This window comes from Artibeus jamaicensis, unplaced genomic scaffold, assembly GCF_021234435.1.
Source record: "Artibeus jamaicensis isolate MK-2021 breed Jamaican fruit bat unplaced genomic scaffold, CSHL_Jam_final contig_354, whole genome shotgun sequence".
In the NCBI taxonomy this organism is placed as follows: Eukaryota; Metazoa; Chordata; class Mammalia; order Chiroptera; family Phyllostomidae; genus Artibeus; species Artibeus jamaicensis.
The window spans coordinates 6,700,594-6,718,925 of NW_026521803.1; the positions used below are offsets into that span (position 1 = coordinate 6,700,594).

Below are 18,332 nucleotides of genomic sequence, written 5' to 3' on the forward strand. Positions count from 1 at the left end.
TTGCTGCCCAAGCAAGTGACAAATTTTCCAGTATTTCAGCATTTTTCTTAATGTGACTTTACAGATTTAATTTAGGTTTAGATGTGACTAAAATATCTTGCATATTTAAAAGTTTTGTTGTGCATCATCTTACATATTTAAGAGTTTTGTTGTGCACCATCTCAACACATTATATATATATATATATATATATATATATATATATATATATATATATAAACTTCCCATAATTATACTATTTAAAATTTCCCTAATTTCAGATTTATGGATATTCAGAAGGGTAGGTATCTCTTTTCAAAGCAAGAAAGGCTTGATTATTACAGAAAATAAATAGCATGTATACACTGGCACAGACAGTTACTTATATGCCAGATACTCTGACATCAACTATACACTAGAGGAGGGAGAACATCAAGTATCAAGAACCAAGGTGTTCTAAGAATTAGCAGGTAGATAATGACTTGTAATAAAGCATTAATTAAAAAACTACAGTTGTTTTAGTAGTCTAATAACTAAAACACTATTCACCTTTCCAAGGACAAATAAACAGCATAGAATGTATTATATTTTTTAGAATTTTCTACACTAAGATTTCATATCTGTAAATATTTACTCAACATCATTAGTTAGCTTAATCTCTTAAACAGATTATACCTCGCCTGGCCCAATATTAAATTTCGCTTTTATTCTGTAGCTCCACATATATATTCTGGATAATCTGTAGTAGTTGAGTTCCACATAAATGAAGAATCATTTGCATGTGATGACATTAGGGAATAGTGTATAAGTTGCACAATTTAGCAACACACAAAAGCAAGCCTATACTTTAGAACAGTATCTTTCCTGAGCTCAGTAAGTGGCTGTGCTGCTTTCCTTCAAATCAGGATTCAGTTAAATGAGAAACAACAGCCAGGATACCAGGGGGCTGATTCCCCCTTACCATTCTGGACCAATGACTTGAATGTAAGGAATAATATGTGAAGCAAGATAATTTAAGACCACCAAAGAAGTGACAAGGGAACCAGAGCACTGCCTGTCCCAAGAAGTCACCCTGGGTTCAGTTTAATGGATTTCCACCAATTCAAGGCAAATTGTGGGCAGACTGAAGCTTCAGGGCCTCTTGTAAAAAAATTCAACCTAGGTACTCTGAGTTTTTAATTTGAGAATTAAAAACCAAAACGCACGTTAAAATCACCTTTATATTCTATACTTGAGCCAGAGATTTGGAAATAGAAGCATCTAGACCAACTAGGGGATAAGAAGAGGGATAGAGCTATCCTCTAACTCAAGGTTTCACAAAGCAGAAGCAGGGAGCCCACCAAATCACTCAAGTTCTCCACACACACTCGTGGGAGAAACAGTTGACTTTAATAGAGGTCGGTCTTTTTCATGATGCGAAGAAACTCTTCCTCGTTCACTTCCCCGTCTCCATCCCGATCTGCTTCGTCAATCATTTCCTGTAGTTCCTCATCAGTGAGGTTTTCCCCCAACTCGGTGGCTACACGCTTTAGGTTTTTGAAAGAGATCTTCCCAGTTTCATCGTCATCAAAGAGCCTGAACGCCTTCAGGATTTCTTCTTTGGTGTCTTTCTCGGCCATCTTTTGAGTCATCACAGCCAAGAAGTCATTGAAGCTGATTTTCCCCGTGCCTTCCTTGTCCACCTCGGAGATCATCTTCTTCATCTCTTCCTTCCTGGGTTCAAAGCCCAGCGCTCTCATGGCCACCTTCAGCTCCTTCACGTCGATGGTGCCACTTCCGTCGGCATCGAAGAGGTCGAATGCTTCACGAACTTCTTGCTTCTGATCTTCAGTGAGTTCAGGCTTAGGACCCGCCTTTCTTTTCTGGCTGCTAGAGGCCACACTTTGCTTCTTATAGCTGGAAGCCATTCTTCTGCCGTGGCCGTTACCTTTTTAACGGTGCCGCTGCAATCCCGGTGCTCGCGCCAGGGCGCATGGGCGCGGGGCCTGCCCTCATTCTTCTCAAAACCTTTCCTCACCTCTCCCAGTGAGGCCCAGCTCCCCGAGCCTGTCGTAGCCGCAAGATCGTATTTCGTTATAATCCACAGCTCCCTTAGTGGTTACCCAGTTTCTATGAGCTGAGAGGCCTGCTCGGCAATAGCTGCTCGAAGCCACAGTTTTCTTCTATAAAGCACTGGCGCTTGCTGGTCTTTCTAGGCCATTCGTCAGAACCTGTAGAACCAGGTTCACAGGGTTATTTTGAGGTTCTTCCTCTCTCCTTTTTAATACTAATTTAAAAAAACCCTCTTCACCTGATGTTACTTAGGGTAAATTTAGGATAATCGAGATAGGGTTTGATCCCATGGCATTAAGTGTAGAAGAGAAGGAAGGGAGAATAGTAAAAGTCACACCATGTGTTCAAATTGACATAAATGGAAAACAGATAAAATGGAAAAAATTATGCATAAAATTTGTAGAACTTTGTCTCCTGACATTACACTCAACAATAATAAAACTTCACTAGTTTATTTGGCATATACCGAAATATGAAATATAATACCCAAATGTATGATTTACTTTCAGTGTTTCAATTTTATATACTCAGTATAACTGTACTCAAATAACAGTCATAATTTCATTCACTAGGCTTTTCATTTGGAGAGCGGGGTTGGAATAGTGCATTCTGGTATTCTGGCATTTAAAAACAACTCCAGCAGCATATTAATCTCACTGTTTATCATCCAGTCGTGCTGTGCTGAAAGCCACACTCTGATTGCCCTGCTTTGGCAGTGGACACGGGCAGATGATGCAAAGCATGTTGGGACTCAAAATTGCCTCCTGAGAAGGGAGAAGTGAGGGAAAAAAGAAATTTGGGGGGTGAAAAGAGAAAAAAGTAAACCCATAAAGAAATTGCCTTGAGAATTGCTTTATATTTCTTTTACTTTTTAAAAACAGTTTAAAAAAACCTTTTTATCATTATTCCCCTTTCCCCAAAGATCAGTTTATCACTACTCAATTTGTTACAAGAGAGGGCATTTTTAGGAGTTTTTATCAAAGAACTTTTGTATCCCCGGCATCTAGAACAGTGCTTGATGTGTAGTAGGCAAATTAATAAATGATTTTGAATAAATGAATGACACTGTTGATCTTAAAATACTTCTGAATTGTCAGAATAAAACAAACACCTCAACAGTTTTAATTATGCTCAGAGTATTCTACAATTTTTTTTAGTGATCAGGTTTTATTTGACATGTTTAATTAGCCACATCTCACCACCTGCCCTAGTCCATATGTGACATAACGGACAGAGGGCCCTGGGCACAGGGTTTCCAAAGGTCAAGGAAACTTACTTGGGACCCACCCACCCCAAGCTGTTGTCACAGTGTCAGTGCAAAATAGACTTGGGCAAGCAGACATTCCAGCTGCCAATCTTTCAACAAAACAAATCCTCCTGCTTTCTTCACCAGGCGGAAAAACCTGGTATCTTATCCCAAATCCATGTCTTATTAACGCTGTGCCCATAAGAAAGTCAGTTAACCTCCTGGACTCAGTTTAAGCACCTGCAAATTAGTCATAATAATACCACCTCCTAATACAACTCCTGTGCATGTTCAAGGAGCTACTACTCCAGGGACAGTTCCCTAGTGGGGTCACGAAGGACTTGGAAATTGTTGGTTGAAGCTGAATTCCTCTCAGACATTGTTCACTTCTTTTGACACCCACTCCTCTGACCAAATTCAAGCCAAGCTAATGCTGTGTTGGGAAAAACGAAGGAGAGGCTGCCTTATACAGAGCTACATTTGCGCCAAGCTGAGCTCACAGCGCAATGGTTGTCATAGTTTCCAGATGTGTGCAATCAACAGGCACAACTAAGGGCCACCAAGAGCTTCCTTCATAGAAAACAGTGCCTTCAGCCAGAGTCAGCTCTTGGTGGGGAGTTACTTTATGTTCATAATCTGTAATCTGATTTTAAAAGGAAGGGAAATTTACATTGATTACGTGCCTAAGATTGAATTTGCTCCTTTCATCTGCTGTCCTTTTTAATCCTTGACATTATTTCCCATTTTGCAGATTAAAAAAAAAAAAGAGGTCCAGGAAAGTTCTGTAACATATCCAGCAGTACACAGCCAATGATAAATGGTGGCTCTGGGATTTAAACCTTGGCCTGTCTGAGTCCAGTGCTGAGGCTTTGTTTACAACATGCTGCCTTCTCCAAAAGTTGATACTATTACTAAAATGTAACATCACTGGGAAGATATGATGCTGATTTTCTTCCCTAACAACAGTAATTAAATACCTTGCCTAGAAATGTTTAAGATTTTGTAGGATCTCACACAGGGTCCCATTCTGGGGCAATTCACCAAGAGAAAGAGCAATATACTTGGTATTTACATTCATTCTTTAATTTTGCTTCATTTCATTGCCTGCTTTCAGCTCCAAGTATAAGTTTAGCAGGAAGCAGTCAGGGCTAAGTGCTTTTAATTGGCTTTAGCGAAAGTCTATGTAGTGCTTGTGAAAATTAGTTTCATTACCTTACTGTCACTCTTGAAGTTCTAGGAAGACTGACATAAAGCAAATGAGAATATCAGTGGATATGAAGAATTTTGTTTTGTTTTTGCACTTAAAATTCTTTGTATGAGAATGTCCTAGGTAATATACTAAATCAGTTGCTGATTATCTGAGAGGGGGGGAGGGGGTGGGGGAAAGAGGTGGTTGTTTAAATCTGGTCATGGAAGCTTAACAGCTGAAAGGGGGAGGAAGAGGTGCTAGAATTTCACAACAGAGTCTGGGGTCAGCTGAGACCAAGAGAAAGGACCCATGCAGCTTGCTTATTCTCATTATTTGGTTTTCCATTTGAATTGCATAGCATGAAAAAGGTGAGCCTCCAGAGCCTTTTAAAATTTAAGTTACACTCAGCAAATTCAGCACATTCCAAGTACCACCCAAGGCAGAAAACATGCATAATAAAGTTTCTTTATTGCGGCCTATTTACTTTCCAACACATGCAGAACATAGAAAATACAAATGCTTGACACTGCTACTAAGCAGGACAACTGTGCTGAGGTGGTGGAGGGGTGACCCCCAAACCAGCAACAACAAACTAAACTATTTATTCTTGAATATGTGGAACCATTTACAAGAAATGGACTGAGCAGCAAGAATTTTACAGTCCCTGTGGTCTTTGAATGAGATTTTGAAGTCCAATACAGTGACTCAGCCCAGGACATTTTGGCAAGCCTGGGGACAGACTTAAGTGTCCAGCCAAGGGCTACATAATATCTCATTCCATGAACCCCAGAAATAAAGAAATACTCCTCTCAGATACATAAGCAAACTGTGTTTTAGAAAAGAATTTACCAGAATCTCATACTGTTTCTCAAACTTTCACCCAAATACTCCTAATAAGGAAGGGCATTTAAAGCACCCCCTTGGGACCCAGAAAAACATTTGGAAAAAGCCTGTACTAGCAAGAAATGTCTTTATCATCTATGTTTTATCTTTAAAAAAAAATGACTTGCTCTGCTTCATAGCACACTTGCTAGTTTAATTATGGTTTTGAATGACTGACTGACCATTGAGCAAATTTGATTCCCTCCCCCCAAAATGTACTGTGCTTATGTTGTGACTTTAAGTGTACCCTCAGGACATGACCAGGGGTTAGCAGAACATTATATGCTTTAGTAAACTCAGATGTGGGATGTGGAGCTTGAGGTGAAAAAAAAACAAAGATCAACCATATTCTCCTCCTCACCCAATCAAGTTCCTCTCTATTTATACATCTTTTGGATTTAGGAATCAAAGAGGAGGGAGGTAGGGGTGTGTTCCTCACACTTGAGGAACAGAGAAAGGAAGATGAATCTCCAGAGCACTTTGAACTTGAGAGGTGAAGAAATGCATCCCACAAAAGAATGACTGTTCACCTTTCCCAAAGCCCAATCAACCCAATTTAAACATTGCTTAGATGGGAAAAAGCTGAGAAAAGACACAATCTATGCTGAAAAAACTCAGTGCATAAGCTCACAGGATTTATGATCCAGCAGTTCACCACCCTGTAAGAAATCTGCAGAGCCCACCAAGTGCAGCCATGCAGCAGAAAATGCAGAATCAAGAGGCTTGAGAGTGGCTTATGTGGATTTTTAAAATATCTCAGTGACTAAGCTATTGATTTACTTTTTGATCCACCTTTTTTCATTCTCCAAGAGACTCAGCATCTGAAGCTGATTCTTCTGTTAACTGAGAAAAACGTCCTGCTCACTGAAAGTGGAAATATAATCCAGCAAACCTGGGGCATGGGCGCATGGCACCTTGATGCATGAACCAACAATTAGTATTGAGGGAAACAGGTTTTTATGTACAGGATTCCAACTTTGGGGGTGCTGAGAGCACTCCTGTTCAGAGCTCTGTTCTTTCATGAGACCCAACACTTCCCTTGCTCCCCGCCAGGCTATAAGTCAAAAGCATGCCCAGAAGTTCCCCGTATCCTTATCCGTTCTTTGGCCAGCCGTGCAAACAGTTCTATCTCCTCTGGAATGTACACTCGTGGGTTTCAAAGTTGCCATCCTCTCACAGCAGCTCTCTCCTTCAGAATCTGGGGTACATTGTCCTCAGCCTCCATGTAGTAGTCCAGGAAAACATATGCTGTTTTACACTGGATTATGGTGAAGTCCAGGAAGGCACACATTGCAAGAAAGTGGCTTCTCTGTACATCCTCCAGAGAAGCAAAAGTCTACAGTTTCAGCATTCCCAGCCACAGTTCAGCACTCTAGAAATCTCCCATGAATCTGTGCTTGGTTAGGCAGGTCCCTGCAATTCTCAGCACCATCAGCTTTGCCAGCATCTTCTTCAGGCAGACTTCCCAGCATGTCTCTCTCTTCTTTCTTACTCCAGCTCCTACTCACTACAGGCTGGCATGCCTGCTTCCTACTCTGCAGCTGCATCTCCTCATAGCTTCCTCTTCCTTACTACACCTGGCAGAATCCTGACTACTGGCCAGCATGGCTTCTTGTTGCTTCCTCATTACCCCATGGAAGATCAGCCCTCTCTCTGCCAAACCTTATGTTAAATCCTGATCCAGGGCTTCCTATGTGACCTCATCTCCAGCTCCTCCCATAATGTGCTACATTTGTCAGTCCCCCTGTATCTTTTACATTCATTTAGCTGCCATCTTTAATCAAGGCAAGAGTGACTCGTGACACAGGGGTCTCCACCTCTCTTGACTATGTCATGAGTCCCTCAATGCTCTTAAAGTCACATAGTTCTTTTGCCTTGGATAGTAGCACAACTATTAACTAGCTATCAACTTGCCATAGATATGCAAAGTATCTTAATTGCTGTATTGTTCACTCTCCCTTCTCCATCCCCCAACCATGTACTGTGCAAGATATTCTCGGGGACCCTCATTCTGCACCCCATTACAGACAGGTTAAAAGCCCACAGGGGTATTAGTAACACAGAGTGAACTGCATGTTAGGGTATATTTAAAGATTAGCAGACATCTGGAGAGTTTGTGCACTTTTAAAATACACTTTAATTGAAATTAAAAGACAAAACCAACAAAATAACTGTGCAGGCCCAAGAAAACAGGTCAGGCAGAACTTGACCTATGGGTTGCATGTTCTTACTTCAGATCTTCTCCTACTCCTCCTTCTTCTCCTTCTTCTTCCTCTAAAAAAGACTTTATTTATTTACTTTTTACAATGAGGGGAAGGGAGAGAGAAAGAAAGGGAAAGAAACATTTATATGCAAGAGAAATATCAATCAGATGACTGCTCCCAACCAGGGACCTGGCCCACAGCCCAGTCATGTGCCCTGACTGGGAATCAAACTGGCAACCTTTTTTGTTTGTGGGATGGTACCTAACCCACTGAGCAATATCAGTCAGAGTCTTCCTCCAGTTTTTATATTGGCCACTTCTTCTGTTGGGGTTTGATTAGTAGAGCTACTTCTTAGAGAAAATGACAGAGCCAGAGGGGAAATTGAATTCTAGCCCAAAGTCCTTTCGTACTTGGTTCCTTTAGCACAGCATAAGTATCTTATTGAAGGATAGATCATGCTATAGGAACAGCCCAGAGAGGAAAGGGAACTACTACAGATACAGCAATTAATCCGTTTGGTTCCCTTTTCTGAACTAGCTTGAAAGAAAAGGAGCCCACAATGCTCACCATGTCTCTGTGATTTTTTTTACCAGCACCCCTTTGGTCCCAGAGAATCCCTGTGATTGGCAGTGAGTACAGTCTTGGAAGCTATTCCTGAGGTCCTGTGCATGGCACTTGGGACTGTGACTTTCTTTCATATATGAAACAACAGCCATGTTTTCAGAAATTTGCTCCCAATTCATTGGGAATTGGAGAAACCAAATGAAAATGACAGTAACATAAGCCTTTTATGAAGAAAGCATTTGCATTAACAAAAATATTCTGAGAAGTGAATGTCATATAAAAATCCATTTCATAACTGCAATATACATTTAAAACTAAGCTTCTAAACTAAATTACAGTTCTACTGCATTTTGAAGTTGAGCAGTTGTGTCAGCAGCTAAAATATCAAAAGAAACCAATAGGTTATCTTAGTTTCCTCTCAAGCAGCAACTAGAAATCCTTTCCTCAACAAATAATCATATTACAGTTCCCTCTTGCTACACATCCAAATAAGAAAGGGGGTGCAATTAGAGCAGGGGGAGCGGATGTCTCTCTCATCCTCTCCAACTGGCAGCTGACCATCCCCATGGAGGATATTCGTTTAGATGTTGTTTAAACATCTTTTGAACTCAGTGGGTTCAGTACCTAGAATTGATGGCCTTCCTACTTTTCATCATGTTCTGTGTTTGCTCTGTTACACCTACAAAGTCATTTCCAAATTCCTTTGGTTTCTGGATCATCGTTACCTGAAATCCTTTTTTGTTTGTTTGTTTTTTTACCTTTGGCACCAGTCAGGGTTCCTTTTACTCCGAAGAGCTGTGCATGAGCCACAGCTTAGATGGGAAACTGGGTCATTTCTTGGGGTATTGTTTTCACTTACACCTCATACAAAGTATTTGCCTGCCAGGATCATTTCAGGCCCTGTTGCATTAGTGTGAGCCCATTGTTTGTTAATTTTAAAGTTCCTCACATGCTCTAAAAGCATATTTCGCACAAGAGCTTTGAAATATAACATTTTAAGGACTACAGATGGGAATGAGGCGAGGTAAAAATGAAGAAGCAAGTGAGTTCTCAAACATAAACTCACACCTCAAACTCATCTACCAAGTTCAGTTGAAAAAGGCAGGGAGGATGTGAATCTCACCACAGACCTGTCTTTGTGGACTTACCAAAACTGCGACTATTTAGTGAATCCTTAGGAAGTAGAAAACAGTATTTAACCTTATTTTCTGCTTTAAAATGGAACATCTTAATTTCTCAACACAGTCAAATTAAAAAAAATATATTTTATTGATTACACTATTACAGTTATCCCAATATTCCCCCTTGGCTCCCCTCCACCTGGTATTCCCTTTCCCTCCAGCAATCCCCTCCCACTTAGTTCATGTCCATGGGTCATGCATATAAGTTCTTTGACTTCTCCATTTCCTATACTATTCTCCACACCCTTCCTGTCTATTTTGTACCCACCAATTATGCTTCTTAATCCCAGACATTTTCTCCCACTCTCCCCTTCTCCCCACCCAGCTGATAACCCTCTAAATTTTTCCATGTCTATGCTTCTGTTCCTGTTCTAGTTGTTTGCTTAATTTTTTTCTTTTTTAGATTCAGTTGTTGATAGTTGTGAATTTGTTGCTATTTTACTGTTCATAGTTTTGATCTTCTTCTTTTTCTTAAGTAAGTCTTTTTAACATTTCATGTAATAATAGCTTGGCTATGATGAACCTTCTTTAGTTTTACCTCGTATGGAAAACACTTTATCTGCCCTTTGAACCTAAATGATAATTTTGCTAGATAAAATAATCTAGGTTGTAGGTCCTTGCTTTTCACCACTTTGAATACTTCTTGCTAGGTCCTTCTTGCCTGCAAAGTTTCTTTTGAGAAATCCACTGATAGTCTTATGAGAACTCCTTTGTAGGCAACTCTGCCCTTTTCTCTTTTTGGTTTTCAAATTCTCTCCTTATCTTTAATCTGGGTAATTTAATTATGATGTATCTTGGTGTGTTCCTCCTTGGGTCCAACTTCTTTGGGACTCAGCTTCCTGGACTTCATATCTATTTCCTTTGCCAGATTGGGGAAGTTTTTCTTCATTATGTTTTCAAATAAGTTTTAAGTTTCTTGCTCTTCCTCTTCTTCTGTCATCCCTGTGATTCAGATGTTGGTATATTTGGAAATATCCTAGAGGCTTCTTATACTATCCTCATATTTTGTTTTGTTTTAAATTCTTGTTTCTAATTGCTGTTCTGGTTGAATGCTTATTTCTTCTTTGTGTCCCAAATCATTGATTTAAGTCGCTACTTCATAACCCTCAACTGTTGGTTCCCTGTATTTCACTTAGTATTATCTTCTTTTTTTCCTTTATATTTTTGCCATACTCAAAGAGTTCTTTGAGCATTGCAATCACCATTGTTTCGAACTCTGCATCTGATAGGTTGGTTATCTCCATTTCATTTATTTCTTTTTCTGGGGTTTTGTTCTGTTCTTTCATTTGGGCCATGTATTTTTTTTCTCCTCAGTTTGGCAGCCTCCCTGTGTTTGTTTCTGTGTATTAAGTAGAGCTGCTTTGACTCTCTGTCTTACTAGTGTTGCCTATTGTATAAAAGGCCCCTGTAAATTGTGTGGGGCAGAGTCCTAGGTAATTGCTAGGGTGGGACAACCCACTTTACTGCCTTGTGGCTCTGTGCAGGCGAAGGTTTTATAGAGGGAACAGTGCCTCTGCCTGGCTTCTGGAGGTTTGCCCAGCACTTGCTCCATTTTCAGTCACCTCATTTACTCCCCATATGGGACTGGCACCCTTTCAGCTGTCGCCCCAGTGCTGAATCCCAGAGTGGGTAAGTTTGTATGTGATCTAAGCCCTTTAATTGGAGTCTCCTGAATATCCAGCAGCTTCTTCCACCACCCCAACCCTCACTGCTCTTTGGTTCTTACAGACAGAAGTTATGGGGATTTATCTCCCCAGCCCTGGAACCTTGGGCCATGCAGTCTGGCCTGGGGCTGTAATCACTTGCTCCCATGGTATCCCTCCCAATTTTTATCTACTACATATGAATGTGGGACTGCCCATTCTGCTGCCACCGCTACTGCCTCTCCATGCCACACCACATCTCCTTGCCTCTCCGCCTTTCTCTGCATCTCTGCCCCTCCTACCCATTTGGATGAATGTGGCTGCTTTAAATCCTTGGTGGTCAGACTTCCATATAATTCGATTTTCTGACAGTTCTGGGTGTTATTTGTTTTGAGGTTTAGTTGTAATTTTCTCTGTGGTTGCACAAGGAGGCAAAGCATGTTACCTATGCCTCCATCTTGACCTGAAGTCCACAGTTGAATTTTAGAAACTAAGGCATAAACAATATATTGTATGCTTGCATAGTATTCTAAATAAAGGAAAGGATGCCTTAGAATTCCTGGTTCATTAAAGATTAATTTAGAATATACAACAACAAATACATTTTAATTTAGCACTCCAGAAATTTCCAAGGTTAGGGTTAATGCCTAGATAAATGGAATAAGATTAAGAACATTTTCAGGAATTGTATTCATTATCTTAGTGAAAAGCAGCTGTGGGGTTCAGAATGAGCCCCCCCAAAGGGGTCCACTCTGGTTTGCAGATTATTTTGAGCTGATATAATCTGGCCTTCCCTTTTACTGCTTAAAAGACTTCAAGACAGAGAACCTGCTCCAGCAAGAGAGAGATTATCACTGTTTAAACCGAACTAAACTCTAGTGCAATCTGAAGTAGTAATGGTAGACAGGGAGGAACCCAGTAAAGCCTATTTGATCAAAGTCTTCCCTGTGTCCCATTGTTTCAAGATGGCCTAGCAAACATTTATCTGCTAAACATTAACTCTTTTTATACCCTTGTGAATTTGCCTTACTTTCTTGAAGTCCTAGATCCCTGCTTCCCCTTATTTGGTCCATAATGACACATATACCTCATTTTTGCCTTACTGTCTTTGGAATTTTCATGTTTATGTGAATTCCCTGTGCTCAGGTATTAAAACATGAATTTTTCCTATTAATCTACCGTATGTCATTTTAATAATTATTCCAACCAGTAGAACTAAGAGGGAAAGTTTCCCCAACCCCAACGCAGCTCACAGTTTCTCCTCTGACTGGGTTATTCCACCTCTGCTGGAACCTATGGAGAAGCCAGAAATATCACTGCTATACAGTACATTTTAATCTGAGATGAGTTGTCTAAATTGTGTCAGTGGTGTGTAAAAATAAGGTTTGTGATCATATGACCCATGTGCTCAGTGCACAATGTGGTGAGGGGCTTGAGAGTGGGCCCAGAGCCTTTGAATGCCAGCCCCACCCACTGCTAGTTACATGATCTCGTGCAAGCTACACTTCAAATTCCCATAAAATGAGGTGGAAAAGCAGTTAGTTCCTAGGGTTGCAGTGGTGACTTTAATGAGATAATGCATATAAAGTAGTTAATACTACACCTGGCCCTAGGAAATGCTTAGTAAATTTAATTTTTTATGGTTTACAAAGCACTTCTGTAGACATGTACTATCTTGTTCCACCTCTCAAAAAGCCTACCACGTACATTTCATTACTACCATTTTACAGTGAAGCAGCTGAGACCAGAGACTTGGCCATTCTCCTGTTTACACAGCAAGCAGTAGAGCAATGGCCCAACCTGTCTTCTGACCTCCACTCCGGTGCTCTTCCGTTATGCTCTCCCCTTTTAAGCATAGAGCAGGTGAACTTTTTTAGACTTTCTAAGTCCCAGAGAACATATATCAAAGCTTAAAGCTTTATTTAATTATATTTTGCCTCATAGGTGAAGCCTGGGCTATTGAGCCAAACATATCTGTGTTCAAATCCCAGCTCTGGCACTTTCACATTGCACGACATCAGTCAAGTGGCCCCACTTCTCTGTACCCATCTCCTCCTTCATGATGTAGCACAATCTATCCTTTGCTTACTATATGCATTTTGAAGGGTTGTCTTATTCAAGGCTCTGTCAAGTTGTTCACTTATTAGCTACTGGATATAAAGTTTAATTATTTTATGAGTGTATTTTATATTTTAATTCTCCTATAGAATTGGTGTGATATATTGATATAAAAGAATTAAAATACTATCTTAGCATTGCTTCAGTTTAAAATATACTTTTCCATGGTAAGAATATGTATATTTAATAAAATATATAGAGATTATGTTTCAGTGGCAATACCACCCAGTTAATTCAAAAATTCAGTGCCAAATTGTTGGGCCTTTTTTTGGTACCATGGACTGAGCCACACTGTGGTGTGATTTTCAAAGTGATTGTCATGTAGACCATGGCTGTCAACTCTTTCCTGATACCTAACATTTTTATTCACTGTGTAAACAAGTCTTTCCAGTTCGATGTTTACAAGCTTCTAATTACCAGACCTACCTTTCATTAGTTTTTAAAAACAGTTGCTTAAATAAAAGAGGTTCATTTCTCTCTGTTGTACATTCCAAGCTCATCTGGCTACTCAGATAGTCCCAGGCACCAACCTCCTTTAATCTTATTGCTCCAGCCCTCCTAGGCCATTTGCCTTTGTTAAATGTCTGAGACCCTAACACAGGCATCTTGGCCAGCAAGAAGGGAAATGTATCAGAACCCTCATAAGCACCACTTCAAATCTTCTCAGCCCCACCTGACCACTCCTGTGATGGCCAGAGCTTGCAGGTTTTGTGTTTGCAGCGTTTGCAACCTGGATGTACCTAACCTTGGCTCAGACTCCAAGCCTCTCACATTCTGTTCTGCAGCTTCTTGGACATCACAGCAAACACAACCTAGCAGTGTAAGAAAGTTTTGACCAATGACTTTGACCAGGTGAATACCAGTGGATATCTCCTACTGTGCCTCCCCATCAGAAGATCTTACAGAGTTGAGCACAAGGTACCTATAACTGTGGCCAGCCAACTCAGTAACTCATTCTTTTTTTTTTTAATTTATTTTTTATTGATTATGCCATTACAGTTGTTCTATTCTCCCCTTTATTCCCCTCCACCCTACCCCCCATCCCCACCATTACCCCCCTTTAGTTTATGACCATGTGTCTCAAGTTCTTTAGATTCTATATTTCCCATACTATTCTTGCCCCCCCCCCCATCTATTTTCTATCTACTGTCTATGCTACTTATTTTCTGTACCTTCTCCCCCCTTCTCCTCCTCCCACTCCCCTGTTGCTAACCCTCCTTGAGATCTTCATTTCTATGTTTCCACTCCTGATCTAGCTGTCCTTTTAGTTTGCTTTTGTTTTAGGTGTGGTTCTTAATAACTGTGAGTTTGTTGTCCTTTCACTGTTCATGTTTTTTTAACTTCTTTTTCTTAGATAGTCCCTTTAGCATTTCATATAATAAGGGCTTGGTGATGATGAACCCCCTGAATTTGATCTTATCTGAGAAGCACTTTATCTGCCCTTCCATTCTAAATGAAAGTTTTGCTGGATGGAGCAATCCTGGTTGTAGGTCTTTGGATTTCATGACTTGGAATACCTCTTTCCAGCCCCTTCTTGCCTGTAAGGTCTCTTTTGAGAAATCAGCTGACAGGGAAACTCCTTTATAGGTGACTGTCCCCTTAGCTCTTGCTGCTTCTAGGATTCTCTCCTTCATTTTAATCTTGGCTAATGTAATTATGATGTGCCTTGGTGTGTTTCTTCTTGGGTCCAACTTCTTTGGGACTCTCTGAGCTTCCTGGATTTCCTGGAAGTCTATTTCCTTTGCCAGATTGGGGAAATTCTCCTTTATTATTTGTTCAAATAAGTTTTCCACTGGTGGCTGTTCCTTTCCCCCTTCTGGTACCCCTATAATTTGGATTTTGGAGCGTTTAAAGATGTCCTGGAGGTTCCTAAGACTCTCCTCATTTTTTTGGATTCTTGCTTCTTCACTCTTTTCTGTTTGGCCATTATTTGCTTTCTTCTGGTCCACTCCATTGATTTGAGTCCCAGTTTCCTTTTCATCACTATTGGTTTCCTGTGTAATTCCATTCATTTCAATTAGTTTCGCCTTCATATGTTTGTCTAATTTGTGGCTATAATCAACCAGTTCTGTGAGGATCCTGATCACCAGTGTTTTAAACTGTGCATCTGAGAGTTTTGCTATTTCTTCATCACTTAGATTTATAGACTCTGGGGCTTTGAGATCTTCTTGAGCCATTTTTGGTCTGTTCGAGCCTGTTAAGTATGAGGAGCGGAGCCTTGGACTCCCAGGTCGCTGGGTTGTGACGCTGTATGTGGGGGCGTGGTCAGAGCGGGGAAATGGTGATCCCCTCTGCTGTTTTGCTCTGCTGGGTGAGGAGCAGAGCATTAGCCAGGTTCACCAGGGCAGGGCCACTCAGAGTCGCTGGGTTATGACGCTGTATGTGGAGGCGGGGTCAGAGCCGGGAAATGGCGGTGCCCTCCGCTGCTGCTCTTCACGGGGACCCGCTAGGTCCCGGTTCAATCGCCCACTCTCTTGCTTGTCTATCCTCCCACCAATGCGGGACCACAGTCAACCCGCCGCCCTGCTCCCTCAATGTTTCCCTGCGGTCGCTGGGTCTCTCACTAGGTCCAACCCTGCACCTGGATTCCGAGCGCCTGAGTCTGTCTGACCAAGTTTTCCTGTGCTACCCTACTCCGCCAGCTGCTGGTTTCGCCCCTTACCAGTCAGGCTGAAGAATTTGTTGTTAACAGACTTCGGAAAAGTTCAATTTTCTGTGTTCTGGCTGTGTTTTCTGTTGCTAATATTTAGTTGTCTCTAAACTTGGTTGTGTGAGAAAGCACGGCGTCTCCACCTATGCCTCCATCTTGGCGGAAGTCCCAGTAACTCATTCTTGAGTTGGCTCTCTCCTCCCTTGTGACACTTTTTCATGGCACACTCACTTCAGCTCCCTGGGATCACTTCCAAAATAAATATGCAGTGAAGTTTTAGCTTCAGATTCTACTCTCAAGAGAGCCCAGTGTGAGAGAGGAGAGCAGACAAGACTTTCATGAACCAGAAGTTGCCCACATCCCTTCTGCTCACAGTCCATTGGCCACATGCTGCAAGGGAAGCTGAGAAGCAAATTCTGTTTTTTAGAGATTTTATTTATTTATATTGAGAGAGAGAGAGGAAAGGAGGAAGAAAGACAGGGAGAGAAACATTGATGTATGAGAGATACATCGATTGGTTGCCTCTTGCATGCTCCCAACTGGGGACCTGGCCTACAACCCAGGCATGTGCTCTGATGGGGCATTGAACCAGTGACCTTTTGGTTTGCAGGCCAGAACTCAATCCGCTGAGCCACACAAATCAGGGCTGAGAAGCGAATTCTTTATTCTGGGTGGCCATGCTCCCACTTAAAAATTATATTACTGTGGATAAAGTCACTGCACACAATTCATGTGCATATTCCTCTTAATTAGACAAATATGAGTTTGTACAAATACTATATTTTGTTGTGTAATGTGTTTGTTATAATGTGCTCCCCTGTATAATGTACACCCATGTTTTTGGCCCATTCAGGAAAAAAATCTTTCATTTTAATTTTTTAATTCAATTATTTATTTATTTATATTTAGAAACTTGATTTTGTGTTACAAAGGAATTTTAGCATTTATTTTTGAAAATATCATGGTACAAGAAATTTTATGTAACAAAAATTATAAAACACAAGAATGGATACATGGTATTTCAGGTACTACTCATGTATAATGCACATCCCTATTTTTCCCTAAAAAATTTGTGTAAAATAAATAGCGTGCATGGCAAAATATGGTACTTCATGGAGAGATCAGAGATTATTTATGACCACCGAACTAAAAGACCTGAGTTATTGTCCACATTCTTTGACTTATTTTCTATGTGAATTTATGCAAGTTGCTTATGTCTTCTGGGCCTCAATTTTCTTATTTGTACAATGGTGAAAGTAACTACTCCTTTCTCTGGGTAATTGTGTGAAAAATGAGCTTGCAGACAAGAAAGCACTTTAAAACATGTAAAAAGACATACATATAGGTTAGATTGGTTACTGCCTAAATGTAAACAAAAAACTAGGGACAAAATATTTTATTACATTCTGTTACTATATTACCAGACAGATGCACCTACCTATGGTGCAATCCAACTCCCCTGATAAGTGAATGAACAGCCCACCATTCTGGCAATGCAGTGAGGTAGTGATCAGGTTAACATTTCTGCATAAAAGGTTGTGCTGAATTGTGTTCTTACAGATAATTTCTCTTCATTTCATCATTATTTCTTTCTCTTCTAAAAGTTTATCTACTTCTGGAATTTGTCCTTTTAAAAATAATTATATAAGAGTCCAAGATGGAGGTGTAGGTAGACACATTTTGCTCCTCACACAACCAAAACAAGAATAACAACCAATTAAAAAAAAAAAGAACTGCCAGAAAATTAAACTGTATGGAAGTCTGACAACCAAGGAGTTAAAGAAGAAACATTCATCCAGACCGGTGGAAGGAGCAGAGATGGGCAGCCGGGACCGAGAGAACACATGGCAAAGTGGCAGCTGGTGGACAGGTTGGTCATGCATTTGAGTGCATATAAACCAGGAGGAACAACAGGGAAGCAAAACAGACCACACAACCCAGGGTTCCAGAGCCAGGAAAGAAAGCTTCAGAACCTCTGGCTGTAAAAACATGTAGTGGTTGCACCAGAGGGAGATACTCCCAATCTCAGGAGAGTCTGTTGGAGGTCCCCACAGGGTCCAAGAATGTATACAAACCCACCCACTCAGTAATCAGCACCGAAAGGGTACAACTGACTTGTGGGTAGCAGGAGAAGTGACTGAAAGTGGGACAAGAGCTAAGCATGTGGCATTGTTCCCTCTTGGACCCTTCTCACACATACAGTGCCACAACACAACATGGGTTGCCTCACCTTGGCAAATAACTAAGGCTCCATCCCTTACAATGTAACAGGTATGCTGAAACAAAGAAACATGGCCTAAATGAAAGAACACATCAAAGCTCTAGAAAAAGAACTAAGCAAGGAGGATATAGACAACATATCAGATGCAGAGTTCAAAATACTGGTAATCAGAATGTTCACAGAAATAGTTGAGTATGGTCCAAAATAGAGGAAAAAGTAAAGATTATTAAAAGTGAAAGAAAGGAAAATGTACAGGGAACCAATAGTGACAGGAAGGAAACCAGGACTCAAATCAATGGTTTGGACCAGAAGGAAGAAAGAAACATTTAACCAGAACAGAATGAAGAAACAAGAATTCAAAAAAATGAAAGTTTGAGTAACCTCCAGGACAACTTCAAATGTT

The 18,332-nt window shown here is 40.7% G+C and overlaps 1 protein-coding gene across 1 annotated transcript; it reads right to left on the bottom strand.

Annotated features, from left to right (window-relative positions):
- Positions 1-1,367: 1,367 nt before the first annotated feature.
- Positions 1,368-1,886, bottom strand: CETN1 (centrin 1). The gene has a single exon (XM_037156556.2). The coding sequence runs from the start codon at positions 1,884-1,886 to the stop codon at positions 1,368-1,370; it is 519 nt and encodes a 172-aa protein (XP_037012451.1).
- Positions 1,887-18,332: the final 16,446 nt, after the last annotated feature.

Excerpts from the sequence above, each read along its gene's own strand:
- CETN1 (XM_037156556.2), bottom strand. The coding sequence starts at position 1,886 with ATGGCTTCCAGCTATAAGAAGCAAAGTGTGGCCTCTAGCAGCCAGAAA.